The sequence below is a fragment of the Ixodes scapularis genome, unplaced genomic scaffold (assembly GCF_016920785.2).
Source record: "Ixodes scapularis isolate PalLabHiFi unplaced genomic scaffold, ASM1692078v2 PGA_scaffold12__126_contigs__length_90152505, whole genome shotgun sequence".
NCBI classification, from domain to species: domain Eukaryota; kingdom Metazoa; phylum Arthropoda; class Arachnida; order Ixodida; family Ixodidae; genus Ixodes; species Ixodes scapularis.
The window spans coordinates 16,190,865-16,212,858 of NW_024609838.1; the positions used below are offsets into that span (position 1 = coordinate 16,190,865).

The following is a 21,994-nucleotide window of genomic DNA, read 5'->3' on the forward strand; positions in this document are numbered from 1 at the left end:
TTGAACTCGCGTAGATCCAGAAGCCCATATGCAGATATCATCGGCGTAGAAAGATGCTTGGATGGTTGGGGGCAGTATTTTGGCGAGACGAATGAGAGCGATGTTAAATAATATAGGACTGAGGACGCCCCCCTGAGGGACACCACGGGTCACCGGATATGAAGGCGTATTTCCTTCTTTTGTAGACATAAAAATTGATCTTCCTGTGAGGTAGCTTCTTATCCACCTATATAAGTGTCCCCCAATCCCAATTTCGCTGAGAGCCTGAAATATCGCTTCGTGAGTGACATTATCGAATCCTCCTTTGATGTCTAAGAAAGCCGCTATTGTGAATTTACGATGTGCTCGCTCCTGTTGTATGTAAGTTACAAGGTCAAGGACTCCATCGATAGAGTTCCTTCCTCGACGGAAGCCTTGCATGATTTCTGGATATATCCCTTGCTGTTCAAGATACCAATCTAGACGGCGGTGAATCATTTTTTCCATGATTTTTCCAATGCAACTCGCGAGCGCGACAGGACGGTACGAAGTTAATTGAAGTGGCGATTTACCCGGTTTGAGAAGTGGCACAATCCTTGCCTCTTTCCACGAGCCAGGAACATTTTCATTGATCCATGAAGAGTTGAATATATTCAAAAGAAGCTTTCGCGCGTCCTTCCCCATATGTATCAAATAACTGTACTGTATGCCGTCAGGTCCCGGAGAGGTGTGAGGTTTCACTGAAGACAGTGCAGCATCGAGTTCGCTCATTGTGAAAAGGTCGTTCATAGCCTCTTCACGAAGTACTGGTTCGACTGTGATGCGAGATGGAGATTGGCTCGAAAGGGTTGTGTATGTTGTCAACAAAATGCAGTACTGGCTTGCCACCTCTTTCTCTGAACAATTTCTTGAAAGCGCCAGAGAGCGAAATGGGTGCAGTTGCGAAGGAGAAGATTTGAGACCTCGTGAGATCTTCCATATTTTACATAATGGCTTTCTGGGATCTATATTTTCCCAGAGCGTCCTCCAGCAATGTCGAGCTAGCTTCTTAAAATGACGACAGATTTTCTTTTGCACTCGGCGCAATTCACGGAGATCTTTGATGTCTTTAGTTTTTCTGGATCGTCGTTCTGCCCTCCGACGTATAGCGCGGAGGCGCTCGTATTCTGCGTCAATTGTTTTTTGCGTGGACGGGACGTTAAAATCACGTGTTGCTTTTTCTGCACAAGATACAATGACCTTTTCAAATCGAGATAGTTCAGTAACATTTTTGCATTTGTTCGTCATTGCTTCTTCGAACATATGCCAGTTGGTTCGTCGTAGGAAGTTTGTTTTTCGGACATTGGTGAACCCATTAATTATTGTGTATGTGGGTACGTGGTCACTACCACGAGTTTCAATGTCTGCAAACCATGTTGTTTGCGATGTTAGTGCTGCCGAAACAAATGTTAAGTCGAGGCAGCTGCTACCTTCCGTTCCGTAGAAATACGTCGGGGTTCCGTCATTAATGGTAGATAAGTGGTAATCGTCGGCTAATTCTGCCAAGTGCCTTCCACGCAGGTTTGTCCGAATGCTCCCCCATATTGGATGATGGGCATTAAAATCACCTGTTAGAATAAATGGCGGTGGCATTGTATTTAGGATAGACTCCAAATGCTGCCTGTCAAATAAGGTCTTTGGTGGTATATATGCTGCGATTGTTGTGAACTTCATTTTCCCATTTGAGATCGTCGCGCAAACATATTCGTTGGTCGGGTGGGTTGAAACGACGTGTGCGGTATATGTAAGATCTCTTCGAATGAACATTGTCACGCGACTTGCACTATTAGTGCATGATGAGTCAAATTTTTCGTACCGTGATAATTGAATGTCTTTAGGTAAGTTTGATTCACAGATTACAATGATGGGGAAGCTATATTTATAAACGAGTTGTCTGAAATCAGAAAGTCGTGATCGCAAACCTCTTGCGTTCCATTGTATGATAGAGGCTTTCTTGTAATGTTCATCCATTGTACTGACGTACGCTATTTGTGATAGCGGTGATCGCTAATGGGAATTATCAATCACTCCATAGTAAGCAGAGCCTCTACTTCTGGAATGTTGTTTGCCCCAGGGTATTCTTGTATGATAGCTTTTAACGCCACAAATAACATGGGTAGGAGTACCTGCGCAAGATCTTTTTGTTTTCGTGGATGCGGTGACTGGTTTGACATTGGGTACGTTGCTGGTGTTCCAGCGGGAGGCGCTTGAGTTTTCCGAGATCGACGAGGTGCTGGTATGGGTGTTGGCATTGTCGACCGCCCTGGACGCTCCTCCAAGGGAAGAAAGTCGTCCTCTTGTGTATTTCTTTGATCTTTTTGAACCTTGCGAGGACGCTTCAGGATCTCACTGTAGGTTTTCTTTGCAGGTGCTCCTCCGTTGGGATGTTCTGGTCGTGCTTGGCGGCGAACAACTTGTGGATTTGGTGACGGAGCTCGACGCCTTGTTTGCCTTCCGTTGATGATAGAGCGTTGTTTTGCAGCAGTGGCGGCCTTTTTTCACGGACATCCGGAATATGTGGATGTATGGTTGCCGCTGCAGTTGGCACATTTTGGTTCTTTTCTGGAGCTACACTCCTTGTGGCTGTGTGGTCCTGCACACACCTTGCAACGACGCTCTCCTCTACAGTTCCTGGCGAGATGTCCATATCTTTGGCAGTTGAAGCACTGAACTGCCTGTCCAAAGTATTCTTCAACGGGATGGCTTGTGAATCCGAGGTAGATGTGCTGAGGCACGGCTCGGTCCGTCCGAAATGTGAGGACGACTGTAGTTGAAGGGTGTTGTTCCACAATTCCGTCGTCCTGGCGTCGGTAGGCCACTTGACGTTGAACAGACGTGACTCCAAAGTCTTTTAAATAATCCAAGAGCTCATCGTTGCTGTATTCGAGTGGCACATGTTTTACTTTTCCATAGTTCCTGGAATATGTCTCCGGAATATGAGCAGTTACCTGAATCTCTCCGAGAGAGGTGACTGCGAGAAGCTTGTTTGCCGAGTGCAGGGATGAAACATTTACGGAGAGATTGCCTTCTTTGTTGATTTTGTGCGAGACAATCTTTTCTTGTGTGACCGCTATGATCTCGTTGGCAAGCACGTTTGGGTTGACACGCCAGAAGGACGTGTTTGGTGTTGTCGGCTTGAAGACTACGGGAATTCCTGTTGCCCGGTTTTTTCGGTATGTCACGACTGTGTACGGTTCGTCATTGTCGGTCTCATCGGTTATGTCCCTCAAGGAATATAATGAGGTGTTATCCTCGCCTTGGTCCCTCTCGACATCGGCGGTACGGATTCGTTTGGATGGGATGTTCTCGTCCGATACTGTTCCACTTATTTCTTGAACAACCAATTGAGGAGGGTGAAGCAGCGGGCGTCCATCCTCCTGTTGGCCATTGGAATTTATGTGGTCGCTTATGGCGTCCATCTTGTCAGACAGATTGGGCGTCAAACGCTTTCTGCTACTCACAGAAGAGGTTGGCCCTCCATTTGCGGTCGGCGGGCTGTCGCCGAGCAGAATTGTTGATGGTAGATGGTTTCTGTTCGAGATGAAAAATTGAATTAACTGGCCTAAAGCGTTTGGTTTTAGAAGGAAGGTGACTGATTCTGGATTGTTTTAAGGTTTTTATTGACCGGCCGAGTTCACTCATTACAAGGGCTGCAACCTGGTCCCAATACAAGCATCATAATACTGTGAAGTTTCTGATCGGCATTTGTCCACAAGGCAGCGTAACTTTTCTTTCCAAGGCATACGGTGGAAGGGCAAGCGATAAGACTATTACAGAAGATTGTGGCTTTTTGGCACTACTAGAGTACGGAGATATGGTTTTAGCTGACCGGGGATTTTGGATTGCAGAAAGTGTCGGCATGTGTTGTGCCACCCTCCATGTACCATTCTCGGCGAGAGGGAAACGCCAGCTTGGCCATTCGGATGTAGTGTACACTAGAGAGCTAGCAAATGTTAGAATTCACGTTGAGAGAGTGATCGGGCTCGTCCGGAACAAGTTTAGCATTTTGAAAGGTCCTCTCCCTGTGGAATTTCTGAAAACGTCCGAGTCCGATTTGGCCCCAGTAGATAAAGTAGTGCGGTGTGTTCAGCACTTGTCAACCTGTGCAACTCGGTTGTGCCGCTAGACTAATGCTGAACAGTGTTCACTGTGGAAACCTTTCCTTGGTGCAATTGTAATGTTTGTTACTTGTACAGTGCGCTGCAATATGAAAGACCCACTGGGAGTGCGTGGCCGAGGCAGTGGCTGGTGGGGGCGCTGCGAGCACTCCGGGCAATTCCATTCTGCTTCGAGGGCAGGACGCTCACTTGGGGCTCAGCTAAAGTGCAACGCGTCTCTTTTCAGCAACAGATGTAACAAATCTTTGTTAAAAAAATCCTCAGCAAGCTCGCCACTTTCGCTGGTTCTTGGGGCATGGTAAGGAGGCCAGCTTATATCATGGAACGCTTGTCACTTGATGCGCGTACTGGGCCAACAAGTGCCGTAGGAGTGCTCCAACATGCTAAACGCTCGGGCCAATCACCACACTTTAATTGACGAAATCCAGATGAGTGCTCAAAAAAGGACAGTTGGGTCGCGCGATTGCGATCTATTGGCAAGCACCAAGCAACTAAATCAGCCTGAAGCTAGCGTTTACGGGTAAATTTCAAGGAGCGATGGCAGGCCCCAAGTATACAGTGGAATGTTTGAGACCCTGTTTTTCAGCTCTGCTTGCCTAAATTCCAGCGAATTTCTTAAGATAATTTAACTTGGCGTGCCTACAGAAAACACAAAAGACACACGCGAGATGTTTTGTTTGTTTTATTGTTTCCTTTGCTTCTTCGCAACTTTTATGCATCGTACTTCCCGTCAACTGAATGCAGTGCGGTGAAGTGTAGCGCTAGATCGCAATAACGGGCTAACATTGCTTTTATTTTCAAGTAAAGCGCCCAGGTGGGCCGATGTTTGCGCCGATAACGGAACTTGGTGGATCCCCGGGCATCGAAGTTTTTGCCTGTAATTATTATACTCCCTTTTTTCTTTGTCTGTGTGTGTGTGCGTGTTTGTGCGTGCGCGTGCGTTTTTGTTTGTTCGTGATTCATTGTGGTCCTGCAAGGGATGGTGTGAACTGCTGATCGCTGACTAGGGATTCCACTTCCCACTTTCCTTCAGAGTGAACGCGCAAGGGGACCATTGCTGAAGTGGTATCGACCTTCTATGAGCCTGAACTGACTATTTCAGGATAAAGTCGTGCGCCCTTTTCACTCATGAATTTTTGGTGGGCGATTGACTTGAAAAGCGTTTAGTCTGGCAACGGTGCATAGCTTTTTTTCTTTTTTTTGTTTCTGGACGATTAAATCAAAACTGGCGCATCGTTGTGTTCTGCGCGTTCGCTGGTTCATTTTGTCGCGCGATTCTGGGTTCCACGCGTGAAAGAAACTACAGACACTTTGTCCGGCTGACTCGACGCAGGTTTTGGTAGTCCTCTGGGTCCGCGTCAAGATGTTCCTGTCAAAACTCGTCTAGCACGCCGCGATAATTCTTGCACGTCCAATCAGGATTTCACCGAGCAAGAACTCTCTTGTGGCTGTGGTGTACTTGAGTGTTGTGCACGAGCGCGGAATGCGCGAGGGCAACGCCCCTCCGCGAGTCCAGAACTTCGTCGGTTCTACGCCGAACCCTTCTCGAGCTCGACCATGCCTGTGTCACTGTCATGCTTTGGATAAGTAAAGCCGGTGGCGCTTCGTGCGAAGCCTATCGCGGTGTTTTCTCTCAATCTGTACGTCACAGCCGCGTGCCACCCTTTATCGCAAGCGTCGATTTTTCTCTTGGACAACGGTGCCACGGTGAGATGTTGGAGTTTTGCGGCTCTGTGGGGTGGCGAACAGGTTCGGTCCGTCCTCGCTAACGTCTGCCCGTCGTCTCCCTCGTGTGGACGCGCTTGAGAGACGGACGAACCGCGGACATGTCGTCACGTGATCAATCTGTCCGCGGATCAGTCCGTCGTGTGAATCGGCCATGACGCGTTGCACCTTTTGGCCATAAGCGTCCCCGAAGGGATGGGGAGAAAAGAGGAGTTCAGCCAGCCCCCCCCCCCCCCCCCCCCCCCCCCCCCCCCCCCACAGTAGTTGGCGCCTATAGAACCGAGACGCTTCTTTTTCACTCACGACGTGGGAGACGCGTCCGAGCCCCCGCCAGCAGACGAGAAAACGCGCCTGGCGTCCGAGCGCTGAAGTCTCTGGCTTAGAGGGCAGATGTCTATGGCCTGGAGTCGCGTTGCTTTCCCCCGCGATGAAAAGGCGGTCGGAATCGTCGCTTAGTCGTCGAAGTCGGTGCCGCGAGATCCGAGGGTGGCGGCAGCGTTCGACGAAGCGTCCGAGGTTTGGCTGTCCGGGGTAGCGGCCGCGTTCAATGGAACGCTCGAAGAGTGGCCGTCGAAAACACCGGCGTTCGACGAAGCCCGAGTCAACAGGGTGTGGTGGTGGAGTCCGCGGGCATATGGAAGAGTCCGAGTCGGCACCGGAATGCTCAAATGCTGAGAGGGCGACGGAGGCGACAACTCGCTGCAGGGGGTGTGAGTGAATCTCCCCGCTCTAAGAAAAAAAAAAAAAAAAAAAAACACACACACACACACACAAAAAAAAAAAAAGAAAGAAAGAAAAAAACAGAAAAAATATAGCACTGGTGTGTGAGTGAGTGAACGACTTTATTGAACCAAATTACTAGGCCGCAAGACCTAGTACCGTGGGTTCGAGATTAGGGGATGGAGAGTATGGGAGGGTTGACTCTTTTTTGTCGTAGTCGGGCTCTCAGCCGGTCTTCAATTTCTTTTGCCCGAGCGATGGCCGCTAGCTGGGTGTCCAGATCCTCGGCCGCCAGGATGGTCTACCAGACAGGCGGCCCGTCGTCTTGCTCGGGTTGCAGCTCCCGTAGGGCAGCAGGCAGCAGGTCCCCGAGGCACTCCCCATAGGTGTGCCGCCAGGGCCCGTCGCCGCTGCCACACTCCGCGCACCTCCCGCTGAAGAGGTCTGGCCAGGTTCTCTTCAAGATGTGGGGGATAAGAGTGTTGCGGAGCTGCAACTTACTCTAGATGGTTTCCTGCTGTCGGGAAAGCCCCTGGGGCCCGGCCAGGATTTTCCGTTGGAGCCGGAGGCCCCTCAGGAGCTTGCTATAGGTTACGGGGCCTCGGGTGTAGGATGAGAAAACTTACTGTGGTCACCATTGATCGTGAGGAGGCCTGACTCCCTCGTGGTACGGTGATGAGGTGCGCGCACCACGAGTGAGTGGGCCATCTCGTTGCCTGTATGCCCAGAGCAGCGGCGTAGACCTTCCATTTCCCAAGGAAGGGGGGGCAAGCTAAGAAGTTCTCCACAGGGGGAGGAGGTGCTTTTCCGCGCAAGCAGAAAAGAACCCCCCCCCCCCCCCCCCATTTCCCCGGAAATACGCTGGGATTTCATTTCCCATGCATTTTGTCAATAAAGGCAATGTGGGCATATTTTTGTTTACATGCCACTCCTAGACACTCGTTACATGTAAACAGCGTCTCGATAAGGATCATGGCCCGGGCCCGGGGGGGGGGGGGGGGTGCAGGAGCCCCCCTCCCCCGTAGTCTACGCCTATGACCAAGAGTGTCCGGGCACCCAGGTCACGTGTGTGTTGCGTCGTAGCTTGCGAGTCTTCTCTTGCGCAGCAGGTGCGCCGCTTGTCCAATTCTTCCCCGACTCATGTTGAATAGGGCCGTTCTGGAGCCAGTTGTGATGGTAGCGACCTTTACACCCTGGAGCTCATCTTGCAGACGCGCTAGGGCCACAGCAGCTTCCTCCGCTTCATCTGACTACTGATTTTGCTAAACTGTGTGACGACCTAAAAAAAGAGATAAAACAAGAGTTCAAAGATTTCCGTAGTGCTTTCAAGAGAGAAATTCCGAAAGAGCTCAGAGAGATCAAGCTCAGTCTCGATAATTTCAACAAAGACTTTGAGGATATGAGGGCTGATGTCGCCATGCTAAAAAAATAAGAAAATGCAAGCTTGAAAAACAACAACGCTAACCTCCGAGAAGAATGTAAAGTCCTGAAAAGCCAAGCCGAACAGAGTGAACGTCGGCTCACGGCCTGTGAACAGTACTGTAGAAATCGCAACAGAGATTATGGGTGTTCCCTCAGTCCAAAATAAAGATCTGGCAGCAATCCTACAAAAAAAAAAAAAAAGGCAATTTGATTGATGAACCAATCCTTCCGTGTGATATCGATGTATGTCATCGCGTTCCTGCTGGCCATTCATCGGCATGCCCGCTCATCATTGCACAGTTCAAGTATCGTTTGAGACGGGATGCTGTAATTGAGAAAGCGCGGAGGAAACGGGTATCAACGGCCGATCTAGGTCATGCTACACGCGCCCCTGTCTACGTCAACGAACACTTGTGTCCGGAGCTAAAACAACTGCTTGGCATGACAATCGCCAAAAAGAACGAACCAAAGTGGAAATCTGCGTGGACGAGAAGAGGAAAAATCTACGCACGAAAAACAGATGAGTCACGGGTTGTCCATATCAGTAGCACCAGTGATCTTGCCAAGATGATGTAGCAACTTTGGCATATCTTTTCTTGTAGTCTCGTTTCTTCATCACGGCTGCTCATGCGCATCTTACGCCAAGGGAAATAACCGCTCTTTTTACACCCACTAAAGGAAAATCGATATCTTTCTTTCATTCGAATCCGCGTTCTGCGCGTAATAAAGAGGACAAGCTGTGTGCACTGTTACAAGATTTTGGATTCTTGTTTGACGTAATTATGCTCATCGAAACCTGGTACCAAAGTAAGGAGGAGGTACCGAAACTGAATAAATACAAAACGTTTTTCTTAAATCGTGATTGCAAAAGGGGTGGAGGAATATTGATCTGTGTAAAAGCTACTTTCGACTGCGAACTTGTTACTGAGTTTTCTAGCATATGTGCTGATTTTGAGATTCTGACGCTGAAAGTGTGCGCAAAATATTTTTAGTGTGGTGTAGAGGCCCCCAAGTGGAAACTCTAACAATTTTTTGTGTTATTTCGATAAGTTTCTAGATTTTTCAAGTGCAAACAAGTATAATATTTTTGTGGGTGGGGATTTTAATATCAACATGCTTACTGCCTCAAGAGTGCAATGTTCATTTAAAAGTGTCCTTGATTCAAACGAGTGCGTCAACGTCATTACATCGCCAACACATGTTACAAGTGCCTCATCCACGGTTTTCGACCTATTCATAACCAATACCGATTTAGGTAGCGCATATGGCGGTGTCATTGGTGTGCAGATAAGTGATCATTTGCCAATATTCATGATCGCAAGCGACGTCAATGTTATTCATTGTGAGACACCTGCAGGCATTCGTGTGTTTCGAGATATAAATTCTCAGACACTCGAAACCTTTAGGTCTTTGATTGGTGACGTAAACTGGAACCCAGTATACAACTCAAGTTCCGCTGATGACGCGTATATCAATTTCCTAGCTCTTTTTTGGAAGCATATAACAGTAGTTTTCACTATAAACCAATCCAAAAAAAAAAAAAAAAAACGCTCATAAGCCGTGGGTAACCCAAGAATGTCTCAGGAGGATTCGTATGAAAAATAAATTATACCATAAATTCATAAATACTAGGAAGCCTGGTGATTTAAAAAGTTCAAGACACATAGAAATAGACTGACTACAATGCTTAGGCAAGCAAAGAAAAATTATTTGCTCTCTTTATTTAATGAAGCCACAATGTCAAGAGTAGACAAAACATGGAAAATAGTAAATCAACTCCTAAATCGATCTCTTGAAAACAATAGCATTCTAGAAATTAAAATTGGCGATAAAATATTGCGCGGACAAGAACTCGCGAAATCGTTTAACAACTATTTCGCTAACAGCGTTCATAGCAGTCATAACCCTCTGTCGACAAGCGACCTAGAAACTCGCAATGAAAGCAGTGCCTTTTTTCACCCTACTGACGAATACGAAGTTTTCAGTACATTCAATTCCATCCAAAATGGTAAATCAAGTGACATTGACGATATTCAAATTAGGCCTGTCAAATACGTTCTGGACTTATTAGCACCGGTATTATCTCACATTTACAATGTTGCAATTTCTTCGGGTACTTTTCCGCGTCAAATGCAAATTGCCAAGGTGGTGGTTACTTTTAAAGGTGGCGACAAGAATTATCAATCTAATTACTGGCCTATCTCCATTTTACTCGTCTTCTCTAAGTGCCATCCACACCAAAATTTCTTCGTTTTGCAACCAATTATCTATTCTGACCCCCTCGCAGTATGGCTTTCGAAAGGGGCGTTCGACTGAACTTGCCTTGCTAACCCAGAAAGAAATAATCTTGAAATCATTTGAAGAAAAGTGTACCACTTAGGGTATAGTTGTGGACCTTTCTAAGGCATTTGACCGCATTAATCATATCACTGTACTTAAAAAGCTTGAGTTTTACGGCTTTCGTGGGGTAACTCTTGACGTTGTGGCTTCATATTTAGAATTTCGCCAACAGTGTGCTGTCATCGACAATCAGCGTCCAGGTTCACAGTCATTTGCTGCCGGTGTTCCTCAGGGAAGTATACTGGGTCCTCTACTTTTTAATATATATATATATGTCAATTATATTGTAAAAATTAGTACGGAGGCAACTTATTATATATGCCGATGACACTAGTTTATTTTTTATTTTTTGCTCAAGATAAGGAAACGCTCGCGCAAGTTGCAAATCATACTCTTATACTCTTAACTCGCTTCACAAATGGAGCTCTTCATATTAACACTTCCAAAACTAAGGCAGTGCTCTTTAAACCGAAGAATGAGTGTGTGTTTTTCGACTACAACCTTGTTCTTGGGCCCTTCATCATTGAACTGGTACCTAGTACTAAAACCCTAGGCGTAATTTTTAAGGAAAATCTGTCATGGGATTTTCACATTGAAGGTCTCATTCGCAAGATTTCGAAAGCCGTTTGCATTTTTAACAGGTTTCGCTTCGACCTCCTAGTAAAAACTAAACTCCTTTTATACAACTCTTTATTTTCTTCACATCTAAATTATTGTCATCTGGTTTGGGGAACCGCAAAATTAACCAATATAAACAATCCTCATGTCTCTCAGAAGAAGGTCATACGGAGTATCGTCAATGCCCCATATGATTCTCATACACAGCCCCTTTTTAAGACTCTGCATACCATTCCAGTTACAAACCTGTATGACTACACAATAATTTTAAGATACACAGCAGGCATTAAACTGGACAATCCTTTATTTCAAGAGATCGTTGGTCTAGCACGAAGTATAAATTTTATTCTACTCGTAATAAGGATGTCTGGAAGGTACCATACAGCAGAACAAACTATGGAACGCGGATGTTGAGACACCACCTCCCATCATTATTGAACAATCTAAGGAGCAACAACTTCACCATAGAAACACTAACACTTCGTGCCATCAAAATTATGTTTCTATAGCTCACTTATTTTTGTATTGTGCCTCATGATATCAGTGTTCTACTTCCCGGTTACAAGTGTCTACATGTTATTTTTTAATGTTTTTTTACTAGTCTTTCTGCTATATAACTATCGATTTTGTTTACATTTTCTTACAATTTGCTTATCCGCTTCTGTCAAGAAAACGGGGGTGGGGCCCAGTCAAGCCAACATGCGTTGGATTTTTGCCCATGCCCCTGTCGTCTGTGCATATAGACGAAATAAAGTGATTCTGATTCTGATTCTGATCTATGTCCGTTGCCTTGATTGTAGCAACAGTGTCACGTTGGGAGTTATGTACCGCTATTACATATCTTCCAGGTTCGCCGGGTTAGGGTCCTGCGTCCGCACGGAACACGTGCTCTTTCCCAGAGTGCAGCTTGTCGAGTGCTTTTGCTCTGGCAAGTCTTCGTCCTAGGTTGTGCTCCGAGTTCATATTTTTAGGCAGTGGGATGCACCGCATGCTGCCTGTCCACTCTGTCGGCATTGTGAACTTGATATCTCTCTCCTGGTGTGGGGTTATTTCCATTCGGCGCAAGACTTGTCTCCCAGTGGTAGTCTTAGGGAGCCGCAGAACTTGGGTCTTCCGTTGCGTCTGGAACATCTCCTCAAATCTGTTGTGAATGCCGATTTGTCCGAGCGCCTCATTCGACGTGGCCGGTTTGATGCCTACGGCGGTTTTGAAGGACTTCCGAATGATGGTGTCTATTGCGGTTTTGCCGGATTGCTTCAGGTACATTTACGGAGCGGCGTACATGATCCTACTCAGCGTGAAGGCTTGGACGAGCCGGCAGGTGCCATTTTCTTTGAGCCCATAGCTGCGTCTGGAGACTCTCCGGATCAACCGTGCTGTATTGTTCGCCTGTTTCCGAAGCTTTCTGATGGTGTCGCTTTGCTTGTTGCCAGTCGATATTTCCCTATCAAGCACATTTACCTGGGTAGCCCGTGGTATATCAATTGTTTGTAAGTTGAGGTAGAAATCTATGTCATTGTTGCTGCTACCGTGCCTTGGGGCTCTGAGGAGGAAGGCGGACTTGTCCGCCGCACATTCGAGACCAATGGCAGCGGCTTCTTTTTAACCGCGTCGGCTCCTGCCTTGATGGTGTTGCCCATGTACGGTGACCGGAGAGCGGTCCATATCGTTACATCGTCCGCATAAATTGCGTGACTGAGGCCTCCGATATCTTGCAGTCTTTTCGACATTGGGAGCATGGCCAGGTTAAAAAGAAGCGGGGAAATGACTGCCCCTTGCTGGGTTCCCCGTCCAACGTTTGCTTCATTCACACATTTCGCCTTTCATTTGTATTTGGGCCGTTCTGTCTGATAGAAAGTCTTGGATGTAATTGAAGGTCCCTTCTCCAAGGTTCAATTGGGATACCTGGTGCAAGATGGCCTCGTGTGAGACGCGATCAAATGTTTTCTTTAGATCCAGGGCCGCAAGAGCCGTCCATCTTTTGGTGTTTTCGCCTTCCTTCATTTGAATGAAAACATCCTGCGTAGAGAGGTGCTTTCGGAACCCGAACATGTGGCTCGTGAATAGTTCCTTCTCCTCCGCGAAGCCTTGGACTCTTAGCTTGTATAATGCGCTCCAGCAACTTCCCGACACACGAGGTAATCGAGATGGGTCTGAGATTTTCCATCTTGAGGGGTTTGCTGCACTGCGAAATGAAGCACACTATCGCATGTTTAAAGCTCTTCGGTAGCCGACGGGTGCACCATACCTCGTTGAAGAAGGAAGTGAGTACTCCTATCGATTTGTCGTCCAGATTCCTCAGCATCTTATCGGTGATTTTGTCTGCCCCAGGGGCCGATGAGATCTTGAGGTCTTCCAGAGCTCTTCTCAGTTCGTGCTCCGTGATGGGAGCGTCCAGGCGTTCGTTTGGTTCCCCAGAGTAGACCATGTCACCCGTGTTGCTACTTGAAGTAGAGTACAAGCACTTCGTCTTGAGCTCTTCAAAGATGCTGGCCATGTCTCCCTCCTGCTCCCTCACGATCCTGGTGAGGAGATTGCGCTTCTCGCCCTTTGTGTCGTCTGGTGCAAGGATGCGCCAAGGGCTTTTCGTGTGGAGTTGGCCTCGTATTTCATTGCACAGTTGCTGCCATCGCTGATGGTTCACTTGCCCGGCGTAACTCTCAATGCCCTTATAAAGTCTGGCCGCGCGCTTACGAAGTTTAGGAAAGCGCTAACCCGTACTTTTCCACCTGCCGTAAGGTGAGCGATAAGTTTCTAACATGTGATGAAGTCTGGAATCGATGGCGTTGGCCTGAGTGGGATTTTCAACTTCCTTTGGAGCCTGGGCTGTATCGTCCACACGTCTGCATACCATGCTTCTATTGACTCCATTCCTCTTTCGGAGCGTTTCTGTTGGAATAGGTCCCAGTCTGTGCATTCCTGCACGCGGGGTTTAGGGCGCTTCATGCCGGGTAACGATATCTTGAGCTCGATAATATAATGATCACTGCCAAGGTTCTCCCGTGTGTTATGCCAAGAGACATCGTCCAGGTTCATCCCATATGTTAGGTCAGGGTTGGTGTCTTTCCGCACGCTGTTGCCAATCCGGGTGGGACACGAGATTTCGTTTACGAGGAGCGCATCATGGAGCTTCCGCCAGCTCCACGATGGCCTTGCCTTTGACGGTGTCCTTATTGAAGTCTCCCACGACCAAGGCAGCATTATCCTCTAGCAATGGGTGATGGTCCCTTGGTGCGGAGTATATGTAGCTGATGAATAAACTTTCCTGTCTTTTGCGCGTCGGGAGGATCTCAAGCGTAACTGCTTTAACCGTCCCCTCCAACTCAATGTCGTGTGGATGAACATCCAGACCTCGCCGGACGAATGTGAAGATGGGTTTGCGTGAGGTGTCATAGTCCATGCCGTAGCGGTCATAACCAGGTAGGGCGCAGTTGGGGTCCGCCTCTTGAATCTTGAGGACATCAGGAGGGGTTGTGATATGCGAGATCATCATCTTAAGTGAGTTACCTTTTGTGCCGAGGCCCCCAGCATTCCACATGCCACACCACAAGGAAGTCGTTACTTTCCATTCTGGGTGGCGGGCTTGGGGTTCATTTGGTTCTTGACTGACTGCTGTAATAGGCCAATGTATTCAATTTTGTGGAGTCGCTCGTCGAATGCTGTGAGTGTGCTCCCAAAAGCTGTAATGCTCTTGGTTGTGCTTTCCTGCATGTCGTGGACTGCCTTGGCCAAGCTCTCTAGAAGGGCGTCGGAGGCCGGGCTGGACTCCACCCGACGTGCCTTGGGCCCCTCGCTGTTCGTGACCGCGGAGGCGTCAATGCATTCAAATTCTGTGCGTTGCCCTCTCTTCCTCGTGGTGCGTTCTTCCACCTGCATGCTTTCCTGTTCTACCTGGGGCGTCGGGGGTGCGGCCATTGAGGTCTCGCTGGAGACGGAGGCCCTTCTTGGGCATTATCGACTAGGGGCTCCAGTTTCTCTTTGAAGTTGACGTCTGAGATCAAGGATTTCACGCTATAGCGCTTCCTTCTCTTCACGCCACTCTTTCTCGAGCACCGTTCTTTCTTCTCTCATAGCTTTGCGGAAGCCTCGATTTCTGTCTGGACAGGGTTCTGTTCCGTAGGCTTCTTTGCCCCCCCCCCCCCCCCCCCCCCCCCCTTGCTTGCGGAGAGCTTGCGAGTAGTTCTTGGTTTGGTCGGTGGTCGTTTTGTCTGCTCGCGGGGTTAGTGCCACAAAATCTTCTTCCTTGGCGGTTGGCTTTTTCAGAGGGGTCTTAGGTTCATGAATAGCTTTATACTTTTGCTTGCAGACTCTGCTCCCCGTGTAATGTTGTTCATTACAGATGAGGCACCGCGGGGTGCAGTCGTATTCCGTACGTACCGCTTCGACCCTGGCGGGGTGGCTGTGAATCTCGCCGCAGTTCGGGCACCTACCAGTATTGGGGGTCGGGCAGGCTTCCGCTTTATGCCCTAGTTCCCAGCAGCTTGTGCATGCTTGTTTGGTTTCCAGATAATCGTGGAAAGGGAAGAGCCCACAGAGAAACTTGATGCAGCCAGGAGACTTTTGTGTTCCTAGCGTGATCAAGATGGAGGGAGACCTTCCCATACGTTGTGGGCACCCTGGCGGCTCCCAAGCCAAGTTGCCCGACTGCGAGGCTCAAGCCGAACTTTTCCCGCGTGGCGGCGACGTCACGCCAGCCACGCGCACATCGGATGTGCCGCCTTGATAAGGCAGATCAGAGGCGGCGCACGGAGAGTCGCTGCCTGGACTCCGGCAGCGCCGGTAGCAATGTTAATCGTCTTGTCCATGTCCAATTAAATGTAGTTTCTTGTTGTTGAAACCGTTGGCTCCGTGTTATTCCTCCGGGTCGGGTATGCAGCAAGGCAAACCGACCACAATGGCGCCCAACCGTGGTATGCTACCCACTCGCAGGAATTTCACGGGGCTTGGTTTCTTCTTTCGGTAAGCCTTTTTCATATTCCCCGTGTTTCCTATCGTTGTTTCGTGCTTCCGTCACGTCTACGTTTGTTGTATTGGCGTGTTTGTGACCGTGTCTATGTGAACGCGGCAATCGTTTTGCGCGCTTGTGTTGGGTTTTTGGGGGCGTTTCTTTTTTTGTGCTCGCAGGCATGCTCACGCGGGAGCAGGAAGCCGCGATGGCCGCAGCAGCACAAATGAACTTGCTCACGAAGGTCACGGAGATGTGCGACTCCGTGATGCAGCGCCTGGCCCACACGCCTGGCCAGCAGGAAACCCCACCGCGAGAGCCCAGACCACACTTGACTGTTCCGGTCTACATGGGGTACAACGACGTCAAGTCCGTGGCAGACTTCCTGGGCGAGCTGCAGACGTACCACCTTGCCTCCGGTGCCTCGGAAGCCTTCATCGTGGAGCGGATTGTCCCGCTGGCGTTGCAAGCCAGCGCCAGGTGCTGGTTGGGGTCACAGGCCCCCTTCACCAGCCTGGCGGACTTCCAGACAAGGCTTCGAGAAGAGTTCCTGCCTGCAGGCTACGCGACGCAGATTCTCCGAGAGCTCGAGGCAAGGACGCAGCACCCGGATGAAAGTCTGGTCCGGTACGTTCGGGTCATGCAAGAGCTCTTCAAGAGGGCGGACCCGAAGTCACCGGAGTCGGACAGAGTAGCTCGGGTCAGAAGACAGTGTCACCCCAGGTACCACGTCTACCTGGTCAACCGCACCTTTGAGACCCTTGAAGAGCTAGCCCGGGGCGCCCGCCTCATCGAGGAAGCTCTTCATGCCGAGCGGAACTACGTGCCGCCGCCACCAGCCAAGTACGCGCTCGAACCGGCATGCGCATGGCGGGGCCCCGAGGCCTCCACGCAAGTGGACTGTCCGAACGAGACCTCCCTTCCCCACCACGTCAACCAGGAGAGTTGGCGTGGCATGCATGGTGATATCCCGTGCGGGATAAGCGTATGTTCGCCTAACTCTCCCCGAGAGGTCCCCGGAGGTCACAGCGAGGCCCGTGAGGGTTTCGGGCGGGGGTCGCCACGACAGGTGGGAGGTCGTTGGCCGTGCCCTATCGCAAGCTGGGGCCCAACGGAGATCACCACCCAAGCGAACCATCTTCATCAGTCTGCTCCTGCAAGTGCTGGCGAAAACTGGCACGGTGCGGTCGCAAACCCGCAGCCCAGCAGCATTGACCCCCGCCGCAACGGAACAAGCCCTCCCCACAACAGCCAGTCGCAAGCCTGGTGGAGGCCCTCCCATAGTGGTTCCTTATCCGATCACTGGAGGCGGTCCGACGGGCACCTCGGTGCCGGTGGCCTAAGCAGGCAACTGTCGTCGGACTGCTGCTACGAGTGCGAGCAGCCCGGCCATCACCGAAACCAGTGTCCAAGACTTCCGGACACTACAAACAAGAGGTGGCACGAGACGGCGGCAAAGGGCCGGAACCAGAACCAGGGAAACTACTACGGCCGGCGACGCTGAAACCAGACAGCCACTCGCCGACGGCCGTTGCAGTCCCTGGGAGCAGTGAGGCCGTTGCACAGATTCCATCGGTATGTCAAATCCAGCCCGAGCCTAACATCATTGAACCGCGCATGACAATATCACTGCTCGATTTTCCCATTGCCGCACTTTTGGATTCTGGGGCCGCTATCTCGCTCATAGGGGATTTCGTTTTCGAACTCTGCAAAGCAAAAAAGATAAGCCTCCGGGAGTGCGAAACCCGTTTGCAGCTAGCTTCTGGTACAGCGATAACAGCTGGAGGAGCCGTGAGGCTGCAGATTCGGTTTAATGGAAAGAAGCGACGTCAGCGATTTCTTTATATGCCAGGACTTGTGGTACCCGTGATCTTGGGCCGAGATTTCATTACAGGCGAAAGCATGACACTCGACTTTTCTGGTGGTGGATACCGGCTGGGACAACAACCGGAGCTGACTCCATTTACCAAAAGGGAGGACTGCATCCCTAACTCGACCACTGCAGCCCACTTCACCACGGTGCCCGACGTCTTGCCTGCCGGCGTTCGAGAATCGTTGCGAAAGTGCCCCGCAAGCAGCCAGCAGAAGCAGGTGCTGCAAGCCGTCCTGGAGTCTTTCTCACCGATGTTCACGGAAACACCTGGAAAGACTGACATTCTGCTGCACCGCATTGAAACCGGTGACGCGGCGCCTCGGAGGTGCAACCCTCGACCGATCAGCGTCCACAAAAGGGCACTCCTTGATGCGGCGCTCGAGGAAATGATCGACACCGGTTCAGTACGTGAGTCGAAGAGCCCCTGGGCATTCCCCGTTGTTCTCGCCCCGAAAAAAGACGGAACAGCCAGACTCTGTGTGGATTACAGGCGGCTTAACGATGTGTCCGTACGAGACAGCTACCCTTTCCCCAGCATTTCCTCCGTGATGTACGCGCTCGGTAACGCGACCGTGTTTACAACGCTGGATTGCAGTCGCGGGTTCCTTCAGATCGAGATTCACCCATCAGACGTTCCAAAAACGGCTTTCATCTGCCACAGAGGGTTGTTCGAGTTCACCCGACTGCCGTTTGGCTTGTCTAACTCTCCAGCCAGTTTTCAACGCCTGATGGATGTTGTACTTGGGAACTCGAAGTACGAATTTGCCATGGCATACATGGATGACGTGGTTGTTTTCTCGAGAACTATCGAAGAGCATGTCGAGCACCTTCGCATTATACTTGAGCGAATGCGTAATGCTGGGCTCACGATTCATCCTGGAAAGGTTCAGTTAGCCGCGCCCAAGATTAACCTCCTTGGATTCGTTGTGGATAACGGCACGCTCCGCCCCAACGAAGATAAGTTGCGCGCGCTAACGGAATACCCAAGCCCACATGACGTAAAGAGCCTACAAAGATACCTCGGAATGATTGCGTTCTACAGGGATTTCATTCCACACTGTTCCGAGATATCGCAACCGCTCAATCACCTTCTAAAAAAAGGCGTCAAGTGGTGTTGGTCCGAACAACAACAATGCGCATTCGCAGCCCTTTCAAAAGCCGTGACTGACAACGCTTGTTTACAGCTCCCAGACTTGAACAAGCCGTTCGTTCTGCAGACAGATGCAAGCGACTGTGGCCTGGGTGCTGTCTTGCTGCAGCAGTATGGCGGTGTGCTTCGGCCAGTTGCTTTCACGAGCCACACGCTAACTCCAGCCGAGCGCAACTACAGTGTCGCAGAACGTGAATGTCTCGCCATTATTCATGCTTTGAAGCGCTTCGATATGTACCTAGATGGCGCAACGTTCCAAATTCAATCTGATCACTTAGCGCTATCATGGCTAAGGGGCCTTAAGAATCCAGCTGGACGTCTTGCTCGTTGGGCGCTTACGCTACAACAGTACGACTACTCCATTGTGTACCGCCCGGGGTCAACTAACAAAGTTGCTGATGCGCTTTCTCGTGCTCCACTTCCCGAGGAACACTCGCAGGATACCCATGGCTTGGTGACCGTCGCGGCCACGACACGAGGATCCCCAGATTCACGGTGGGGTACATTGGTGAGCCGCGAGGAGCTTCGCAAGGCGCAGCTGGATGACGGACTCTGCCAACGCGTGTCCGCTTGGCTGGCAGCAAGAGGTCCAGTCGACCGCCCAAGTGACGAGGAGTTCGACTCCTACTTGATGAGCGACGACGGCCTCCTGCTGCGCTACATCCCCCAGGCCGACGACGATCCGGATGGCTCGGCATTCCGGACCGTGATACCCCGCAAGCTACGTAAGCTTTTCATCCGATACATGCATGACTCTGCCTTGGCAGGACACAGCAGTGGGAGCAAGACTTACGAAAAGTTATCCCAAATTGCTACCTGGCCAGGCATGAGGCAGGATGTGCTCCGATACGCTCGTAGCTGCTCGGTGTGCCAGAAGGCAAAACCACGTGGTGGCCAGCCCCCCGGTCTCATGCAACCAATCGCGAGTCAGAGCCCTTGGCAGATTTGTTGCTGTGACGTCATGGGCCCCTTCCCACGTAGTACCCGGGGCAATCAGTACTTGTTCGTGGTAACCGACCACTTCACGAAGTGGGTTGAGTTATTTCCATTGCGGAAGCTAGATTCGCAAAAAATCTGGGAGTGTCTACTCGAAACATTCGCTAGGTTTGGCTTTCCTGCACAGCTTGTAAGCGATAATGCCTCCTATTTCACGAGTAAGGTGTTTGTGGACGCATGCGCGGTACTGGGAATCAAACACAAAAGAACTTCCCCGTACCACCCGCAAGCAAACATCACGGAAAGGGTAAATCGAAACCTTAAGATGATGCTAGTGGCCTACACCGAGCGCCACAAGGACTGGGACGCGAAACTGCCCGAGCTGGCATTCGCGACCCGTACAACCACTAATCGGTCAACGGGTCTCACTCCTGCCCAATTAAATTTCGGCAAGGAGCTCGCATTCCCGCTTTCTAACAGCCTCCTTTCTACAGAGTCTGGAGGAAGGCCTCGCCCCTACGTGAAGTTCGCAGAGGACCTGCGAAAGCGCTTCTCCGATAACCTTCGAGAGGCCAGAGAAAATCTCGACGTCGCCCGGGTACAGCAGGCTGAACAGTACAACCGGGGGCGACGTGACTTGCAGTTCGAGGTGGGAGATTTTGTACTCCGGCGTACTCACCCACTGAGTGACGCCGCTCGAGGCTTCGCAGCCTCCCTCGCCAACAGGTGGGAAGGTCCGTTTCGCGTGCGTGAAAAGTGCTCGCCACTCACTTACAAACTAGTTAACTGTGAGTCTAGTGAGGAAACCGGACCTGTTCATGTCACCGACCTTAAACGATTTTTCCAAGCAGAAGACGAAGATTCCTCGCAGGACCGGAACGACACTGACGGCAGTCCCGTTCCGGAAACCCCCTTGTCTCCACCAAGGCGGCGGTATAACCTGCGACGTCGGTGACACCAAAGAGAGAGGAACTTTTTTTTTGTCTCCTTGGCCTCTTTCGCATTTTGGGGGTAGTTTTCTACTTCCACGGATCTGCCCCTTTTTCAAGAGAGGGGGGAGAAGATTGTGTGCCCACCTCAGATCCGTTATTTCAAACTTTCTGGAAGGGGTCCGAAAATAACGTCAGGCTCAGCCCTCAACTGAGTCCCATGTCGTCTGCTTCCATGTTTTCTACGAAGCTGACTCATGGACAAAACCGTCGCCACACCCGCCATCTGAACGACACGGCGGCCGGTCTCATCGTGGACCGCGGCCACCCTCTACAGGACCACGGGCAAAGCAGCCACCTGGTGGAGCCCTGATCCCGAACAAGCGACAAGCTGGAGCTGACCGAGCCGCCGCGCTCGTCAGCAGCCGCCGCGCTCGTCCAGCAGGCGCCGGCCGGACTTAAACGTCAGTCCGCCCAACAGCGCCATCCACCCCCTGACGCCCACAACGTCTCCGTCATCGACATGCCGGACGAAGCTTGAGGGGGGGGAAGTGTGGGCACCCTGGCGGCTCCCAAGCCAAGTTGCCCGACTGCGAGGCTCAAGCCGAACTTTTCCCGCGTGGCGGCGACGTCACGCCAGCCACGCGCACATCGGATGCGCCGCCTTGATAAGGCAGATCAGAGGCGGCGCACGGAGAGTCGCTGCCTGGACTCCGGCAGCGCCGGTAGCAATGTTAATCGTCTTGTCCATGTCCAATTAAATGTAGTTTCTTGTTGTTGAAACCGTTGGCTCCGTGTTATTCCTCCGGGTCGGGTATGCAGCAAGGCAAACCGACCACAACGTTTGGCATCTATGATGGCCGTATGTGGGTTACACCTGATGAGGTGCTCCAGAATTTCGGCTTCGTTAACGTCCTCTGAAGGGTCAAGCAATCTCGGAACGACGATACGGCGAAATCTGCCGGGGGTAGTTCCGTGCCCGTACACCTCGACTTTCTTGCCGTGGAGGGTAAAGTCTTTAATTTCTGCATACTTGCGTGCTCCTTCTAAGTTGTCTGTAAGTATGGATACCGTGTTGCTTCTGCTATTGATCCGGAAGCTATCTTCGAGGTGCGCCGTCGTGACATGCACTCCGGCAGCCTTGATAATTACATTCAAGAGCTGAGAGCCTGCGACACTCTTCGCGTCAAGGTTTTGCAT

At 50.6% G+C, this 21,994-nt stretch overlaps 1 protein-coding gene and 1 pseudogene across 1 annotated transcript; both read right to left on the reverse strand.

The window, feature by feature from the left end:
- Window positions 1-6,753: 6,753 nt before the first annotated feature.
- Window positions 6,754-14,499, reverse strand: LOC120842168 (annotated as a pseudogene).
- Window positions 14,500-14,519: 20 nt separating this feature from the next.
- Window positions 14,520-21,994, reverse strand: LOC115323253. Its single transcript, XM_040213200.1, has 3 exons — window positions 21,627-21,994; window positions 15,121-15,555; window positions 14,520-14,886 (listed from the first exon to the last, which is right to left on the reverse strand). Exons 1-3 carry the CDS (start codon window positions 21,992-21,994, stop codon window positions 14,520-14,522), a joined length of 1,170 nt encoding a protein of 389 aa, XP_040069134.1.